The sequence below is a fragment of the Sceloporus occidentalis genome, unplaced genomic scaffold (genome assembly GCF_023333645.1).
Source record: "Sceloporus occidentalis isolate IW3139 unplaced genomic scaffold, rSceOcc1.0.p SCAF_3, whole genome shotgun sequence".
Classification (NCBI taxonomy): domain Eukaryota; kingdom Metazoa; phylum Chordata; class Lepidosauria; order Squamata; family Phrynosomatidae; genus Sceloporus; species Sceloporus occidentalis.
Window position 1 is genome coordinate 38,507,137 of NW_028316983.1, and position 20,159 is coordinate 38,527,295.

The 20,159-nt window shown below is 43.5% G+C and overlaps 1 protein-coding gene across 1 annotated transcript; it reads right to left on the bottom strand.

Annotated features, from left to right (window-relative positions):
* Positions 1–299: 299 nt before the first annotated feature.
* DYNLRB1 (dynein light chain roadblock-type 1) lies at positions 300–19,625 on the bottom strand. Its single transcript, XM_089514068.1, has 4 exons — positions 19,547–19,625; positions 8,947–9,022; positions 6,465–6,632; positions 300–2,332 (listed from the first exon to the last, which is right to left on the bottom strand). Exons 1-4 carry the CDS (start codon positions 19,547–19,549, stop codon positions 2,289–2,291), a joined length of 291 nt encoding a protein of 96 aa, XP_089370194.1. The 5' UTR covers positions 19,550–19,625; the 3' UTR covers positions 300–2,288.
* Positions 19,626–20,159: the final 534 nt, after the last annotated feature.

Sequence of the window (20,159 nt, forward strand, 5' to 3'; positions counted from 1 at the left end):
AGTAAAGTGCCATTTTAAGCCTTTGTCTTGCTCAGAGTTCTGTAAGTATATTGCAAGCCATTTTAACAAAGATAAGTCCATCAAAAAATACAGTTAGGGACATAAAAATATACAGTATGTGTAAAATAGCTATGAATAAACCATATGAATCAAAAATTTATTTACAGCAATGCTTTTAGCGTTTGTTGTCTAACGTCCTTCATTTTACTTGAATGTCGTACATTTTGAGCTCCCTTGTCCTCCTTTGCAGTTATGACATCTGGTCACCTTGGTCAGGCAGAATAACAGAAGGTCTATGGTGAGGGGGGGGACAGAAAAGAGCTTTCATTTCCAGGCACTGTCGGCAGGTTTGAAGGTTACAAACTACATTTACAGCAACAAGCAAAGGTGGATGGACATAACTTCCCCTCCCCTTTTTTATCTTCACAAAAAGCCTGTGATGCTGGGCTGAGATTGTGACTCTGCCAAAGTCACCAAGTGAGCTTTCTCACTGAGAAGTCAGTCACAGTCCTTTGCTGGGTTCTCATCAGCAGCCTGCCTCAAAAGGTGTAAGCCCCTTGTGGAAATAGCCTCTTGTAGTTAAGTCAGACTTCCTAAACATATCATGGATGTAGGGACATTATCAGACAAGGGAAATTGGAAGTATAATCCAATGGCAATCCGAACACAATCATGGGGTTTGACGTTATTGCGTGATAGACTACCACACACAATTTCAGGCAATGAGAAGTCAGTCCAAATGCAATCATGGGGTTTCACATTATTGCATGAGAGGTGATCACATGCAATTTTGGACGATGGCAAGCTATTTTTGGGCAATGGGAAGTCAGTTCAAACGCAATTCGAATTCACATAAATTCGCTGAACTAGTGAAATCACATGAATGCGTTCTGGCCCCACTTTCTTTTCATTCGAAATTAAGAGAAATTCCTCCCGTGTGATAAACTCATCTGACAAAGCAGGATTGCAAAGCCCAACCAAAGTGTTACTCTTTTCTGTGTTAGAATGCACCAATTATGTTGCATATACAAGTGCATTTTGAATTTTTAAAAAGAAAAATAAGGCCTGCATCCAGTGATCTGTCTCAGAGAAGACCCACAGAACCAATAAGAATTTGGTTAATTCCATGATTCTGTAAATGCTATTGATTCAATGATCAGATAGGAAGGATTAACTCTAGTTCGGATGAGTAACATGGTTTTGGCTGGGACCAGGGTGGGAATCGTGAGTTCCCAATATTGTGGGAGTGAAACTCTCAGCAGCCTAACCATGCCAGTAAAGGGTTCTGCAACTCTTCTAGAAAGAACATGGCCATATAGCCCCAAAAAACTACAAAAATCTATGGATGCCGGCCATGAAAGCCTTTGACTTCACGTTTCTGGGATCCTTACCAGCAACATCTTGAGGGCCGCATGAGTCTCATCCCTTGCCTAGATCTCTACATATATAGAAACTGTATCTTCCTGTAGTTCTGATGATGGCAACATAGATGACTGATGAGCCAACAGGAATGATAGCCAAGCATTTTTGTTAAACAAAAGAAAAGTCTTGAGGAAACAGCAATGCATTGTAGTATTCCTGGAAAGACACCATCTGTATTTTGAGTATACTGTCAGCCCTCCTTATCTACAGACTTTTTCTCCATGGATTCAAGATGCACGGCTTGAAAATATTTTCTAAAAATATAAATTCCAAGAAGCAAACCTTGATTTTCCATTTTATATAAGGGACACCATTTTACTATGCCAGTGTATTTAATGGGATTTGAGCATCCATGGATTTTGGTATTCATGGGGCCTCCTGGAACTAAATCCCAGCGCATACTAAAGGCCCACTGTACTGCTTTTCATATACTGAGCAATTCACAATTTGAAGGAAAAGAACACTTGTAACAAAAGGCCTTTTAAAAATACAAATAAAAATACAGATGAAGGTTACTTTCACTTTAATACATTTCAGACAAAAAAGCCTCTTTCAAGTAAATATTTGACAAAATAAAAAAAAGAAACAAGAAAATGCATTTTCAGTTATTAGAAATATTTCAAACAATGATTGCATAAAGTTATTACAAAGAAAACTATTAATCGTTGACACTTAAGTCATCTTGATTTCACTTCATCTTCTTAACAAAATGCCATCATTTGAACAGACTCATTAAACATGTGTTTAACCTTTTAAAATATTTTAAACATTATGAATGTGGCACAAACAATTAGTATCACCTTTGAGGGATATTAAATTAAAAATAGACATTTAGGTATACAGAATTGCATATTCACTTGGGAACGTCATTCGGTTGGATTCTGAACGACAATCAGGAAGTAGTCCTTATCTGCAAGAAAACAAAATAATGATTTTCAAATATTCTATGGCTACTATTAACTCACACATAAATATTCTTGGCTGGAGGGAGGAATTATATGACCTTTCAAAAGGTCCATCCCCTCTTAGTGAACTGTGTCTAAAGCAACCCCCACCCCCCACTGCACAGCCATTCCCTGTTTTGTGGGGAGTGAGCAGGACTGCAAAAGCATCTGGCTATGTCTCATAGCAAGACACAAAATGATTACAACAGCACTGAGATGTCTGGAGGACCCTGGAAGATCTTAGCATTGATATCATTTTGTATCTGACTATTGGGAAATGCTTCTGTGATCCTGCCTGTTCCACTGGAAGCAGTGCATGTGCAAAGGAGTGAATAGGATGTTCAGTAAGTGGAGGAGGGCTGCTATTGTCATTATCATTATTATCACTGGCGGGTTACAAACCACCATAAAATACGTATTGACTACATATTAGGGTTAGGAAGGGGTGGTGCTTCTGCACCCCCCTAACCCTAATACGGAGTCAATATGGAGAATATGGCGGCGGCCGTTCCACACGGCCGCCGCCATATTGACGTAGCGGACGCTGTGCGTCCGAACGTCGCACGGCGCTTATGACGTCGCGAGTGCGCCACTGGCGCCTCGCGGCGTCATAACTGCGCCGCAGGAAGAAGCTCCATTTTGGAGCTTTTTTTTTGCTCCGCGAGGGAGTCGCGCAGTTTGGCTGCTGCGACTCCCTCACGGAGCAAACAGCAGCGCCGGGAGACTGCCGCAAAGCGGCGGTTTGTAACCCACCATTATCATTATTATATTTATTTGTATCCCATTATTTTCCCAGACCTGGGACTCAGAGAGGCTCACAATATTAAAAGAACAGTCCAATTAAAACACAGAAAAGTAGGACACTAAAATGGAATTAAATTATTACAATATTAAAATAGATTGCTTATTAAAAGAATAAAATACAGTTTAAAAAGATAAAACTGTTTAAATACTTTGGCTACTGCAGCGGAAGAGAATACCAACCACCCCGCAGCACCCAAAATGGGAGATAAGCACACAAAAGGGACACTTATGCCAACCCATGCTATTGGACTATAGCTCCCACCACTACCATCTGGCAACAACTGGTGGGCTGCATAATTCCCACTCCTGTTTTAGACCACAGCTCTGCGGATGTTCACATGCTTTGCCATCAGAGTGAAGAACATGTGCTTCTGTTACCAGTCATACCCATCTTAGCCAATGGTGAGGAATATGGGATCTGCAATCCAACAACACCTGGGTGGACATACATTCCTCACTTCTCCTTTACACACAGCTGCTATGGAACAATACCAGCTGCTACGGAACAACAGTAAGGGAGGGCTGTTGCCTTCAGTCCAGTTTGTCTTTAGCTTGTGATGTGATGTTAAACTAGATTGGGCAGAAGGACTCATGCCCTTGTAGGTGAAGGATTTTAGGTTAATGTAAGTGCTGGGAAAGACATTTTAGTTAAATCCTGGAAGATCTGTTGCCAGTTTGCAATACTAGGTGAAGGTGTGAAAGGTCTATTCTGACAGCTGTTGTTAACTGCTGTCAAGCTGACTTCAACTTATGGAGACCCTATAAATGAGAGGTGTCCAAGTCATCCTGTCATCAACAGCCCTGCTCAGATCTACCAAACTCAGGGCTGTGGCTTCCTTGATTGAGTCTATCTACCGGTACTATTCAGAAATGACACATGTTAAAAACAATAAGAGGTACCCTGCTGAATCAGACCACAGCCCAATCTAGTCTAACATCACATAACAAGCTAAAAACAAGCTGGACTGAAGGCAACAGACCTCTCTTAGTGTTGTTCCATAGCCACTGGTATTCAGAGGCATACTGCAATTAATCTTGAATCAATCCAGGAGAAGACCTATAGGTATCTACATTGAACGTCTCAATTTCAGGGAGTGGGCCAAACTAGTATGTGCAACTAGTAAGAAGCCTAATGTGAAGTCAAAGGCTTTCATGGACAGCAGCCATAGTTTTTTGTGGGTTTTTCAGGCTATGTGGCCATGTTCTAGAAGATGTGGCTGGCATCTTCAGAGAATGCTGCCATGGAAGTGATATATATATACAGTATATGCGCACGCGCACGCACACACACACACACACACATACACTGTGCAATTCTAGGTTGGAAGGAGTGATTTACATGTTAATCTGTGTATTGTTCTGTTGTTGAATGGCAAGGCCTCAGGGTGGGAGGATATGCAAATCGTCCTTGCATATTCTCCCACCCAGAAAACAGCTGCAGAAATTATCATAATAATAAATAACCCAGTTCAAGATTGCTTTAACTGCCCTGGCCCAATGCTAGAGAATTCTGGGAACTGAAGTTTTGTGAGACTTTTAGCCATTTCTGTCAGAGAGCTCTGGTGCCACAAAAAACTACAATTCCCGGATTCCCCAGCACTGAGCCAGGGTGGTTAAAGCAGTCTCAAACTGGATTATTTCTGCAGTGTGTTTTGGACCTGAGAGAAAGAAGTTGTGTAGGTCTGAATACGCCTTCAAGTCGTTTCCAACTTATGGCACCCCTAAGGAAAAAAAATGATGACAATGTTAGTAATTTCTGACTTATGGCAACCTTAAGGCGACACTTTTTTGGCAAGATTTGTTCAGAGACAGTTTGCCATTGCCTTCCTGAGGCTAAGAGTGTGATTTGGCCAAGGCCAGCCAGTGTGTTTCATTCCTGAGTGGAGAATGAAACCCTGGTCTCCAGAGTCCTAGTCCAACATTAAACTGCTACACTACTTGTAGCATAAACTTTTGTAGGCTTAGTTAACTCTTCAGATACATGGAGTGAACTAGTGCCAAGGAACAGATCTTTAAATGCAGACTCTATGAATAGCCACAGAAATGCAAAACCTATGGGTATGGTGATGTGACAAGTTCAGTTTTTTCGATAGTCCTTGAAGGACTAAGGCAGGAATAAAGATGTTGTCTAAAGCCGGGGTGGATGGATGACCATATGCTGCTTTATATCCTAGCAAAACATGTTCAGGAGTGGGGTGGGGATGGTGTCACATTTCTGAACCTAGATGACAAAAGAGTTAATGCAACACTTTTGAGCAAGGATTGACATTACATAAAGGTAAGTCAGTCGGAGGTCTAATATGATCAGATCATGAACTGAAGGAACAAGAAAAAGCGTGCAGGATTTAGAAGCAGGATTGAAGGCTAGAATAATTTTTAAAGGCCTCTTTCTTGACACTCTAAAAGACCCTTCTTCAACCTGGTGCCCATCATCTCCTGGACAGCTTGGTATGATGGGAGTCATAGTCCAACACATTTTGAGAGCAAATGGCTTGGAATGGCTGTTTTAGACATTTCCATACAACAGTCAGTCCCAAAAGAATGGTCTTAGAATGTAATATATTGCCACATCTCTGAAACAAAACATGCCTAGGCCTGGCTTGTATCTGGATGTTCATGGAGAGAGGCTGAAATCTCTCTCTTGTGACTTGAATAGGAACAAAGGTTTCTTTAAATCCTACTATATATGTTAATCTCATCTGTGCAGGGGTGTTTGATTACCACCCAATATTCACTAAAGACTACATTAGGTCATTTTTACTGTCTGTAACTGTTGCATTTCTCTTCCCTCTGGCCTTCCTACATACAATGCTGTAGCCACAACAGTTCATTTAGAGGTTAGCCATTGTTTTTGGACTGAGCAAAGACTTTTTATTATGATGCAGGTGTGAATCTGTTTTTTCTGTGCTAGGATGTTTTTATCAGCCTCCCAATGATTGTTAGGATAAGATAAACTACCAATATTAAGATAATTATCAGTAGTTGTATCATTTACATTTCTATTCCCCAATATCCTCTTTCCACCCCAGCAAACATACAATTTGCCAGCTAGGGTAGCATTCCATGCAGTCTGTGCAAAAACAGATGCAAAATAAAACTTGTTAGCTTTTAAGGTATCACAAAACTCTTTCTTACTTCTGCTGCAGGTAAGAACCCCCACCCCAATGACACTCTGTATTCCAAAGGACAGATACATTGTATATTGTGTTACCATGTAAAATTTTTACATTTGAGGTTGAAACAGTGGCACTTAGCAAACGATTACAAACCCATTCATGAAGGGTTTTTCTTTACCTGGTGCAACCATGATTTCATTCTTTTTGGAGCGAATCCGCAAGAACGTGAGGTCATTTTGCGGATCAATATCTCGCACAGTGCCCCTTGCCCTCATTATTAAGTTATGCATTGAGCCTGCATATTGCATGGTGGTGGAATTATCCATGGTGCTTTTGATGGGAATACCTGCAAAGCATAAAAATATTCTGTGGATAAGTTAGGCTGAGACATTACTTGATAATGGGAAACTTAGTCCAGTATATCAGTATTTACTAAATCCATTTGGTATTAAATCCTGTTACACACAAAGTGATATAAATGATTATTCATGTAACAACACTTTTCATGCCACTTTTTGTCTACTTTCTGATGGGGCTAATACCACTTTATTATTATTTATTATTATTTATTTTATTTATAGACCGCTATTCCGCGATGATCATAGCGGTGTACAGTAAAATCGTAATACAATACAAAATACAGTTAAAGGATGGAGAAGTCTCGTCCTTCAGGCAGTCCCTGATGTTGCTGGGTCTGCCTGATCTCTCCCTCTGAGGCCAAGATGACAGTTGAGGAGGGAGGGGCCTCTTCCTTCAGGCAGTCCCTGATGTTGCTGGTCTGCCTGATCTCTCCCTCTGAGGCCAAGATGACAGTTGAGGAGGGAGGGGCCTCTTCCTTCAGGCAGTCCCTGATGTTGCTGGTCTGCCTGATGGCTCCCTCTGAGGCCGAGATGACAGTTGAGGAGGGAGGGGCCTCTTCCTTCAGGCAGTCCAAGATGTTGCTGGTCTGCCTGATGGCTCCCTCTGAGGCCAAGATGACAGTTGAGGAGGGAGGGGCCTCTTCCTTCAGGCAGTCCCTGATGTTGCTGGTCTGCCTGATCGCTCCCTCTGAGGCCAAGATGACAGTTGAGGAGGCAGGGGCCTCTTCCTTCAGGCAGTCCAAGATGTTGCTGGTCTGCCTGATGGCTCCCTCTGAGGCTGAGATGACAGTTGAGGAGGGAGGGGCCTCTTCCTTCAGGCAGTCCAAGATGTTGCTGGGTCTGCCTGATGACTCCCTCTGAGGCTGAGATGACAGTTGAGGAGGGAGGGGCCTCTTCCTTCAGGCAGTCCAAGATGCTGCTGGGTCTGCCTGATGGCTCCCTCTGAGGCCGAGATGACAGTTGAGGAGGGAGGGGCCTCTTCCTTCAGGCAGTCCAAGATGTTGCTGGTCTGCCTGATGGCTCCCTCTGAGGCTGAGATGACAGTTGAGGAGGGAGGGGCCTCTTCCTTCAGGCAGTCCAAGATGTTGCTGGTCTGCCTGATGACTCCCTCTGAGGCCGAGATGACAGTTGAGGAGGGAGGGGCCTCTTCCTTCAGGCAGTCCCTGATGTTGCTGGGTCTGCCTGATGGCTCCCTCTGAGGCCGAGATGACAGTTGAGGAGGGAGGGGCCTCTTCCTTCAGGCAGTCCCTGATGTTGCTGGTCTGCCTGATGGCTCCCTCTGAGGCCGAGATGACAGTTGAGGAGGGAGGGGCCTCTTCCTTCAGGCAGTCCAAGATGTTGCTGGGTCTGCCTGATGGCTCCCTCTGAGGCCGAGATGACAGTTGAGGAGGGAGGGGCCTCTTCCTTCAGGCAGTCCCTGATGTTGCTGGGTCTGCCTGATGGCTCCCTCTGAGGCCGAGATGACAGTTGAGGAGGGAGGGGCCTCTTCCTTCAGGCAGTCCAAGATGTTGCTGGGTCTGCCTGATGGCTCCCTCTGAGGCCGAGATGACAGTTGAGGAGGGAGGGGCCTCTTCCTTCAGACAGTCCCTGATGTTGCTGGGTCTGCCTGATGGCTCCCTCTGAGGCCGAGATGACAGTTGAGGAGGGAGGGGCCTCTTCCTTCAGACAGTCCCTGATGTTGCTGGGTCTGCCTGATGGCTCCCTCTGAGGCCGAGATGACAGTTGAGGAGGGAGGGGCCTCTTCCTTCAGACAGTCCCTGATGTTGCTGGGTCTGCCTGATGGCTCCCTCTGAGGCCGAGATGACAGTTGAGGAGGGAGGGGCCTCTTCCTTCAGGCAGTCCAAGATGTTGCTGGTCTGCCTGATGGCTCCCTCTGAGGCCGAGATGACAGTTGAGGAGGGAGGGGCCTCTTCCTTCAGGCAGTCCCTGATGTAGCTGGGTCTGCCTGATCTCTCCCTCTGAGGAGATCAGGCTTTAACAATGATGTCGTGTGAAAATCAACCCACTTTTGCAGGGGTTTTTCTGATTTAAACCCCCATTTCTGCATGGGATTTCCCATGTGTGATACACTCCAAAGAGTTGAAAGGACTAAAGCCTAAATCATTAATGCATATTTTTTTATCCCCCGAGTACAATTCCCAGTGTATGAAGCAATACTTCAACACTTTCGCCAACAAAGAAAAATGGAATATAGTCACAGACTTGTCTCAATAGGCCAGGGTTTTAAATATCTTAACAAACACCACCACCGATAGACAGACAGACAGACAGAGATTTAAAAAAATCTTAATTGCACAATACCTTCTGAATTGACAATAATGATCCCTTGGACTCCTTTTTGACTCTGAATTCTCTTCAAGGTTTCTTCCACCTCAGCCTGTAAGAAATAGAAAATGTTCCAGCACCTTTTGAAAGATACAATTTGTTTCCAGATAATGCTCAGTAATAAGACATCTTGAAACTGAAGAGGATCCAAGTTGATACTTTTAAAATTTTGAGCACAAAAGCGCAGCCACCTCTAACACCACAATATCAAAGTCTGCTTAAGCCTTTCTTAAGGACATAATTTTTCTCTCATTATCTGGAAATAAACCCTTAGAAGCCAGAAACTCTTTCTTCCTTAATGCTCTCTAGATTTTTTTCTTACTACACAAAACTTCACTCATGGCAGTGCAGTGCAGTGGCAATGGCAAAGGCCTGGCTCAAACATCTCCTCGCTAACCTTCAGAGCCTGGAAAATGCATTTTTTTGGACTAAAGTTCCCACAAGTTCCCTTTAGCCATGATGGGTGGAGAAAATATGGGAGCTACAGCTTGTTGTTGTTGTGTAACTTCAAGTCATTTCCAACCATCATGGGGTTTTCTTGGCAATATTTGTTCAGAGGTTTGGCATTGCCTTCCCCTAAGGCTGAGAGCATGTGACTTGCCCAAGGACACCCATGGGTTTCATAGCAGAGTGGGGAAGCAAACCCTGATCTCCAGAGTTGTAGTTCAACACTCAAACCACTATGCCACTCAGGTACAATCCCCCCAGTCTATTTTACAGAATACAAACATGTTACAAGGGCTGTATCACATATAATTTTCTTTAGAGAGAGCATCATCTTCTATAAATGTGTTTGATACCTTCCTCCACATTCAGGAGAATACTTGCAGATTGCAACTTTGGAAGTGCAGTGCAAATATTTCAATTCTGCTAGAACAGTAACACATGCACACGATAACACATGCACACTAACGTGTATAGATAACAAAGCATCATAGTTCAGTGTCAAGGATATGTAGATACAGATAAAGCCTCGAGACCCTGACAAAAAGGCACCCAGGAATGTAAAACTATTCACCAGGAGCTCCTTCCCAGAGATACAGTGGTGTAGCCTGCATCCACACTGTAGAATTAATCCAGATTGACACTATTTTAACTATCATGGCTCAATGCTATGGAATTCTGGTTGTGGCACCAGAACTCTCTGATAGAGAAGGCTAAATGCCTCACAAAGCTACATTTCCCAACATTCCATAGCATTGAGCCATGGCAGTTAAAAGTGGTGTCAGTCTGGATCATTTTTGCAGTGCTGATGCAGCCGTAGATACAGTGTGTGCATAAGCCTTCAAGTTGTCTGTTGATTTGTGGCAACCCTATAAAATTCATAGGGTTTTCTTAGCCATGAAATACTCAGATAGTTTTGCCAGTTTCTTCTGAAATATAGCCAGCATCTGGTAATCTTTAGCTGTCTCCCTTCCAAGTATTAACCTGGGCTGACTCTTTTTAGCTGCCAAGATCAGACAAGATGGCCTTTTGGATGGCCTAATAACATTGTTATTTTTGGAAGGCAAAGTTATGCCTTTATGATTGTTATGTGCCATCATATTCACTGGAGGAAAGGGGAGGGGGTCCTTTTCTGAGAAGTGTGGGGAACTTGTTTTGATCCCTCCGTCTTGCAAAGTTTACAGTGAAGGGCAAAGGTGGGTTGGTGGATTTCCCCTGCAAGTGACAACATGACATGGAATGAAGGCTTGGTTCTTCTTTGACGCCATTGTGGCTGAGATAAAGAGAGGGAAGTCAGTTCTTCCCTTGTCTTCCCTATGTCTCAATGTGAAAGAGGGATGCAAGCACTTGTTTATTATTTAGCAATTTATTATATGTCTGTTCTTCAAAGTGGGTCAATGTTGTGCATATCGGTCTCCCCATCTCCACTCTATCATTACAACATGCCTGTGGAGTAGCAACTCACCTCAGGTAACCTTTTAAAAGAATTTGTGGAAGATCATGTGCGAATGCATCACCTGACTTATAATGACACAGAAGCACCACTTAAGAAGGATGGGGCAGGAACAACAAAGAAAACAGAAAATAATCACAGCAAATGTAGTGTAACAAATGTGAGCTGGGATTTTACTTAACTTCCTAGAACAAACAACCAGATATAAATGAAATTTGGATGCATGGCTGGCAATTCCTCTTCCTTTTTTAAACCAGAAATTCACCACTGAAAACGAGCAGAAGTGGGATCTTTTAGAAGGAAAAAATATTGTTCAGTACAATCAGACCTGTCCTATGCATTCAGTATAATCTCAAGATGTAGACTAGAGTATTCTAAATTACATGATATATGTATAATATAAATGTACATGGCAGATACTGGATTTGTCCATATCAAAGCCTAGTGGCAAAGTAAAACATAAGACATGAAAAATATTACAGTGAGATCTAGTTTGCTACTGATGGCTGTGTTTGAAATGTAAGAGAAAAAATGGCCTCCCTCACTGGCAGTCAGTTCTGTGCTTTCTCATTCTGATGACATATGTGGCACAAGCCATATATTGCAAGCGCTATGTGGGGAGGGAGGCAGGGAAGAGAAAGAGATCATAGAATCATAGAGTTGGAAGACACCTCAAGGGCCACCCAGTCCAAACCCTTGCCATGTAGTAACTCACAATCAAAGCACTCCCAACAGATGGTCATCCAGCCTCTGTTTAAAGAACTCCAAAGAAGGAGATTACACTATCTAACAGCTCTTACTGTCAGGAAGTTCCTCCTAATGTTTAGGTGGAATCTCTCTTGAGCAGCAGAAAACAAGCTTGCTTCTTCCTCAATGTGACACCCCTTCAAATATTTATGCAGGGCTAGTATATCGCCTCTTAACCATCTTTTCTTTAATCAATGCATCCTTCAGGGAGGGTACCCTGCCTTCTTGTCTTAAGGAGGCAGTGGTCAGACCACTCTTAAAAAAGCCCTCCCTGGACCCTCTGGATAGAAATAACTATAGGCCAGTCTCGTTGTTGCCATTCTTGAGCAAGGTGATCGAGAGGGCGGTCGCCAATCAACTACAGGCAGTCTTGGATGAAGCTGATTATCTGGACCCATTTCAAACCGGATTCAGGGCAGGATACGGAGTTGAGACGGCCTTGGTCGCCTTAGTTGATGATCTCCGTCTAGGCATTGACAGGGGAAGTGTGACCCTGCTGGTGCTCTTAGACCTCTCAGCGGCCTTCGATACCATCAACCATAGTATCCTTCTAGAACACCTGAGAGAGTTAGGTATCGGAGGCACTGTTCTACAGTGGTTCCGGTCCTACCTTTCAGGCAGATTCCAGATGGTGGCGCTAGGAGACAGTTGCTCTTCTAAAAGAGAGATAAAATTTGGTGTACCCCAGGGCGCAATATTGTCTCCTATGCTGTTTAACATTTACATGAAGCCGCTGGGAAAAATCATCCGGAGACATGGGGCAGGATGTTATCAGTACGCTGATGACACCAAATATCTATGTCTCAAACTGATGCAGTGTCTATGGATGGCATCTCTCCTCTGAATGCCTGTCTTGGGGCGGTAATGGACTGGATGAGGGAAAACCGACTCAAGCTGAATCCAGGTAAGACGGAGGTACTTGTTATAGGAAACCCAAGCCCAGGTATGGAATTATATCAGCCAGTTCTGGATGGGGTCACACTTCCCCTGAAAGACTCTGTCCGCAGTTTAGGGGTGCTCCTTGACTCGTCGCTTCACCTGACAGCTCAGGTAGATGCGACAGTCAGGAGCACTTGTTATCAGCTTCGGCTGATATGCCAACTGCGCCCCTTCCTGGAGCAGGGAGACCTTGAAACAGTTGTACATGCGCTGGTCACCTCTCGATTGGACTTCTGTAATGCGCTGTATATGGGGCTACCCTTGTGCCAAGTTCAGAAACTTCAACTTGTACAAAATATGGCAGCCAGGTTAATTACAGGTACTCGTCGTACCGATCACATAACACCGGTTTTGAAATCCCTTCACTGGCTGCCAATTAGTTTCCGGGCAAGGTACAAGGTGTTGGTGATTACCTTCAAAGCCCTACATGGCTTGGGTCCAGAATACTTAAGAGATCGCCTCCTTCCATACTGTCCGTCCCGCACTCTAAGGTCCTCGGGGAAGAATCTACTTCAGCCAATAAAATCTAGGCTAACTTCAGTCACCCAGAGGGCCTTTTCCATCGCAGCTCCGAAGCTATGGAATGACCTGCCGAAGGAGATCCGTGACATTTCTACTCTTACAGCCTTTAAGAAGGCTCTTAAAACGGATCTCTTCCGGCAGGCCTTCCCTACCTAGTTCTACTCCCCATTTACTGTGACTTATGTCACTCTGTCCACCAATTCTTCTCTTAAATTTAATGAGAAGAATTAAATTAAAATTAATTAAAATAAAATCCTTGCCTCAAGAAGAAGAGCCCTCCCTCCATGACATCATCATCAGACCTGGGAGGGAGTGAAAAAGAGAGGCCCAACTTCCATCAGGCCTAACTGTGAATGTACTCACTTCGCTCTCTGTAATTTTATTGTATTTTATTTATTTATTGTATTTTATTTTATTATCTTTATTTTTACTGTTGTAACCTGCCTGGATTCCTTGTGATTGGGCGGGCTATAAATAAATTATTATTATTATTATTATTATTATTATTATTATTATTATTATTATTATTATTTTCTCCAGGCTAAACATATCCAGCTCCCTAGGTGTCTCCTCCATAAGTCATGGTTTCCAGCCCTTCACCATTTTGGTCACCCTCCTCTTGACACTCCAGTTTGTCAATGTCCTTTTTGAACTGTGGTGCCTAGAACTGGACAAAGTATTCCAGGCAAGGCCTGACTAGAGCAGAATAGAGTGGTACAGTGGGCCCTCTCCATACATGGGGATCCATTCTGGATCCCTCCACATATGGGGAACAATGTGTATGCTCAAACCATTGGCTGCAATGGGGGAATGCTTCCGCGTTCGGCGCGGCTCGCATGCCATGGTCACATGCGCCATTCATTGCCCGGTGGCTTAACCTTTCGCATAAGGTTAAAGCCGCATATGGCACAGGCGCGCTGTACTATTACTTCCCTTGATCTAGACACTATACTTCTGTTGATGCAGCCTAGATTTGCATTGGCTTTTTTAGCTGCAGCATCACACTGTTGACTCATGTTCAACTTGTGGTCTGCTTGGACTCCTAGATCCCTTTCACATGTACTGTTGTCAAGCCAGGTGTCCCCCATCCTATATCTGTGCATTTCATTTTTTCACCTAAGTGTAGTACTGTACCTTACATTTTTCCCTGCTGAAATTCATGTTAGTTTTGGCCCAGCTTTCTAATCTATTAAGGTCATTTTGAATTTTGATTCTCTCCTCTGGGGTATTAGCTACTCCTAATTTGATGTCTTCTGCACATTTGGTAAGCATGCCATGTATGCTGGTGGTACAATGGGTACCTATCATAATAAATCTATCTCTGAAAGGGAGAGAAATCTGGGTAAACAGATCTTTCTACAAAAGGCCTTTGTTTGAGGGACATCTCACCCCATGAAATGTATTCTAAAGTCTTAAGTAGAAAAACATTATTTTCAGAAAAAGACTAAATGCCTTTCCCTCAAAAAGGTCCAGAAACAGGAGGGAAAATAGTAAGGTGTTGTTGGACATTATAACCTGCTCTCTTCACACACTTTTGAAGTTTTTGTCTGAACTGCTAACATAATTTGTCATGGCTATCATTCATCCTTGATTCTAGGCTGTTTTGATTTATATTATTTTTTAAATATTCCATACACGCAAGTAAGCTCAACCTGGCAGACACAGTGGAGCTTATTTTCAAGTAAATCTACATTCAAGCATGAATGAATTTCTTTATTTCGGTCACAGATCAGCACAAGTAAAAAGGTACTGCATAAAAGAAGGCAAGTAAAAAGGTAAAGTATAAAAGGCAAGTTAAAACATATTTAAAATCATCCGTTCAGGTTATATGGCATCAGTGCCAGTTTGATATTAGTATCCTGCCAAAATCATTGTCTACCAGATTTTAACCACTGCTGCACAAAATCTGGCTACATTATATGTTATATAAAAGTTGGTATCGAAGAGCAATAAAGAAGTATAGAAACAACCAAACGTTATTGATATTTGTGCAATACAGGTAGGATAAGTCTAGAATAGATATCTCTTTAACACATGCACTGTAGTAAAACATGCTCTGTCGTTTCTACTTGCCCAGAATCACAGGGGCAAAATCAACATTCAAGTATGCTACTGGTATTACAAAGTGGTTTTTTGTACCAGTCTGATCTTTGGTTACTCAGGTGTTTCACCGCACAATTATAGTACTGTGATTCCACGTTAAATGCTTCAGCTGCATCCTATGGAATCTTGAGCTTTGTAGTATGGGGATGCTCTAAAACGCTCTGGTTGAGAATTCAAAAAGTCCCTCCCTAGACTACAAATCCCAGAATTCTACAGAAAAGAACCAAGGCAGTTTAAGTGGAATCATAGTGCCATAATTCAGTTTGAATGGGCCCTCGGAATGAGTCCAGGCTCTTTCCAGAAAAAATATTACCTTTGATACTAAGAAGAAAATAAAGTCAAATAGCCCCAAACCACTACAGCAAGTTTTGTCTTTTCCCATACTGGGTGAAAAAGAGGTGAGGGGGAGAGCAAAGACTTTTTCTTCTTCCCTCAATCCTGCCTGGTAACAGGAATTCCCTTGAGCAGCAGACTATTAAATTAAAACTGTTAAAACAGTCTCAAACTGGATTATTTATGCAGTGTGTTTTGGACCTCTGTCATCCCAGAGTGAGTCAGTGGGTTGCTAAATAGGGAGTGAGAAGAAAGACTGCAGGACTAGAGCAATTCCCCTATTTCAAAAGGTTCTTGTAGATCTCATATTTAGCATCTAAATGGTAAGCCCAGGTAGTAGCCTACAAGCCACTTTTTAGACTTACATGCCTGTGTGTGTGTGCTTTTTTTAGAAAAGAGAAATACAAAGAATACAATCCTATTAGACATGCAGCAATCCTATAGCTATGAATTTTATGCCACGCTCTATCAAGTGCAAAAAGCACAACGGAGGATCAAAATGCTGTAGATGAACAACATGCTCAGTGGTCTCGGATATGGAAAACACAACCCTTTTCAGCCAAGGAAGTCATTGCAGCTTTCCGTCAGCTGAGCCTACTACCTTGCATTGCTGGGCTCCTGGGAGGGAAAAAAGGAGAAAAAGGCCTCAGTACAGCTGCAGCTAACACCCAGGCATGCAAAAGCATCACGGATGATGAAAAATGTGCCAGTTCATCTGTGGAAGTAGAAAGCTGGTACATGAATCACAACAATAAATGCAACTAGTGCTAGTATTATGATTACTACAAGTTGAGCCTCCCTTATCTGGAATTCTGAAATCCAAAATTGTACAGTTGGCCTTCCACATTTGTGGACTTGATTATTTGGGGTTTTGATTACTGTTCTCTCTAGGCATCTCTAGGTCCTCCGGTGCAACTCTGCCAAAGGTTTACCATAGAGTTGCGCTGCAGGACCCAGGCATTCCGAGAGAAAACACTTCACTAATAATAATAATAATAATAATAGGATTTATTTATATGCCGTCCAATCACTGGGAATCCGGGTGGCTTACAACAGAGGGGCTAATAGACGATTGGGGAATGGTGAGGGGGGAGGGGATCAGGTCCAGCATTCTTCTCTCCCCCTGAGGCCTGGACCAAGGCAGATGGACTGGAGAAGATGACAGTTGGAAGGAGGGAGGGGAGGGCTCTTCCTCTTCAGGCCTGATTCTAGGCATTTGGAGGTCCTCCAGCATGATTCTGTGACCAACCTCCGGCAGATGTTGATCACAGAGTTGCATTGAAGGACCTGGGAGATTCCTAGAGAGGTGTTCTCTTTGATAAAAGATAAGTGTTTTTTTATTTGCAGTTTTTCCACATTCATGGGGGTCTTTCACCCCTCCCTAACCCCAGCAAATGTCCAAGTGTATTAGCTTGAGAGCCAGCATGGCATAGTGAACGACAACTCTGGAAACCAAGGTTTTATTCCCAGCTTGGCCATGCAACCCACTGGGTGCTCTCAACCTCAGAAAAAGGCAGTGGCAAACCTCCTCTGAACAAATCTTGCCAAGGAAATCCCAGGAGTCGCCATAAGTTGCAGACAACTTGAAGGCTCACAACAACAACATTAGACAAATATATACTAATCCCTTAGTTGGGTTTTTCCACATACATGCATCATTCTGCTTTGTTACACTGTAGTATTTTTCCTAGCAATACAGGTCGAGTCTCCCTTATTTGGAAATTCAAAATCCAAAATATTGCAAAAAACATTGTTTTTTCATGGGTGGATGAAATAGTGAAACCTTTGCTTTCTAATGGTTCAATGTACACAAACTTTGTTCCATGCGCAAAATTATTTACAACACTGTATAAAATTACGTGCAGGCTATGTGCCTTAAGTGTATACAAACATTAATGAATTTCATGTTTAGACTTGGGTCCCATGTCTCCAAGATATCTCATTATGTATACATCTTGCCAAGAAAATCCCATGACAAGTTCGCCTTAGGGTTGCCATAAGTTGGAAACAACTTGAAGGCACACAACAAAAACATATGCAAATATTCCAAACTCCAAAATAAATTTCCTAAATCCAAAACACTCCTGGTCCCAAGCATTTCAGCTAAGGGAGACTCAACCTGTATTATTGTTATTGAAGAGGACTGTCAAAATGCGCCCATCAAAAGGCTAGCAACTGAAAGATTAAAGTAAAGCCAACTGGTATTATGACAGCATGGTGTAGTTGTTTGAGTGTTGGACTAGGACTCTGGAGACCAGGGTTCGAATCCACGCTTGCCATGGAAATCCACTGGATGACCTTGGCAAGTCACGGTCTCTCAACCTCAGAAAAAGGCAGTGGAAAAACCTCTCTGAAGAAACCTGCCAAGGAAACCCTATGATTTGTTGTTGTGTGCCTTCAAGTCATTTCCGAGACGAACCTATCACAGGGCTATCTTGTCAAGTTTCTTCAAAGGAGATTTGCCACTGCCATCCACTGAGGCTGAGAGAGTGTGACTTGCCCAAGGTCACCCAGTGGGCTTATATGGCTGATCCAGGATTAGGGTTGCCAGAAATTGGAAATGAATGCACACAACAAACAACAACAAATTGGTAGGATGAGGATGGGAGCAGATGACAAGGCATGCCTGCGGTGTCCAGATGCCAAGGCATGCCCGCACTGTCCAGATGCCTTTGCTTGCCAGTAGGGTGACCAGATGCCCTCCTTTTCCTGGACATGTTCCTCAGTTTCAACCTTCTTCTTTCCTGAAGGAATTCCAGAATGTTCTCCGTTTTGAGCATGACTATGAAGCATGAATTTACATTTATGAGTGTTTTTATAGCTTTTATTCAGTCATGTCCCACACTTTTTCCTGGACACCCTCCATTTTTTGGTACCTTGTTCTCCTTTGCAGTTAGGCCACCTGGTCACCCTGGCCAAGTCACTCTCTCTCAGCCTCAGAGGATGGCAATGACAAACTTCCTCTGAAGAAAATTTGCCAAGATAACCCTGTGATAGGTGCTCAGGTAGATGCCTTTGCCTGCCTGTCAGGGGCTGGGCAGCCCAATGGGTAGAGCTGGAGGGTGAAGCTCACCCACAAAGTGGCACCAGTGCTTTCCCTGGGGCTGCTTATCCTTTCCAAAGTGCTGCCCCAGAAAGACTACCTCAGGCTCCATCTGCACTGAAAAAATAATCCAGTTTGAAACTGCTTTAACGACTATGGCTCAATGCTACATAATTCTGGGAACTATAGTTTTGAGAAACACTTAGCCTCCTCTGTCAGAGCGCTCCGATGCCACACAAACTACAGCTCCCAGAATTCCATAGCATTGGGCCACAGCCATTAAAGCGGTCTCAATCTGGATTATTATGAAGATAAACTCCTCAAAATACAATATATGTAATATAACTGTAAGCAAAACATATGAAACCAGTTTATATTTACATTAGGACTTTTAGCTTTCACTTAGTAGAGTCTTCCACCTTTCTTGAATGCCCTACATTTTGTGGTGCCCCGTCCTCCCTTTTGTGGTGATATTTGGGTTGCATCCGCACCGCAGAAATAATCCAGTTTGACACCACTTTAACTGCCATGGCTCAGGGCTACAGTATTCTGTAGTTTTCTGAGGCATTTAGCCTTCTCTTTCAGAGAGCTCTGGTGCCACAACAAACTACAATTACCAGGATTCCACTGCAATGGAGCCATGACAGTTAAAGAGGTGTCAAACTGGATTGTTAGGGAGATGAGTTCCTCAGAAAAATATGGCTGAGTACATAATACAATACAATATACTGTAAGTGTAATATAGCTGTGAATAAGCCTTCTCTGTTAGAGAGCAATGGTGCCATAAAAAACTACAGTTCCCAGAATTCCACTGCAATGGAGCCATGACAAAGTGATGTCAATCTGGATTGTTTCTGCAGTGCGGATAAAGCCTGAGCCTCCCCATTCAGGAAAGCTCCTCTCTTTCCCCTCCCGGGCCTCGAACCGGCGACCCTGGGTTCTCCGCTTTCGCGGAGCGGGTCCTTTCCCCCCTCCGCCGCTTTCCAGCTCACCATTTCGCAGGCAGAGCAGCAGCAGCACCTTCTCTCAGCGCCACAGCCCAGTCCTAGCCACCATCTGCGCCTGCGCGCCACTCCCTGCCTGCTGCAGAGCAGGGCTCAAAGGCAAGGCAGCCAATCCCAATCAAAGCCAGGCAGGCTCACTGCCAAGGGACTGTTCAGAGACCGCTCTAACTGCCCTGGCTCAGTGCTAAGGAATGCCGGGAATTGTAGTTTATTGTGGCACCAGAGCGCTCTCTCTCTCTCTCTCTCTGACAGAGAAGGCTAAATGTCTCACAAAACTACACTTTCCAGGATCCCCTTAATATTAAACCAGGGCAGTTAAAGCTGTGTCAGACTGGATTATTTCTGCAGTGTTCTGAACCTTTTCTGTCTGGAAGCCTTCAGACAAGAGGAAAGTTTGTGTGGAACTCTATTGTTGTTGTTAACGGTTCAAAATACACTGCAGAAACAATCCAGTTTGAGACTGCTTTAACTGTCCTGGCTCAGTGCTAAGGAATTCTGGGAACTGTAGTTTTGTGAGGCACTTAGCCTCCTCTAACAAGCTTGTTTTCTGCTGCTCCAGAGAACAGGACCAGGAACAATGGATGCAAGCTGCAGGAAAAGA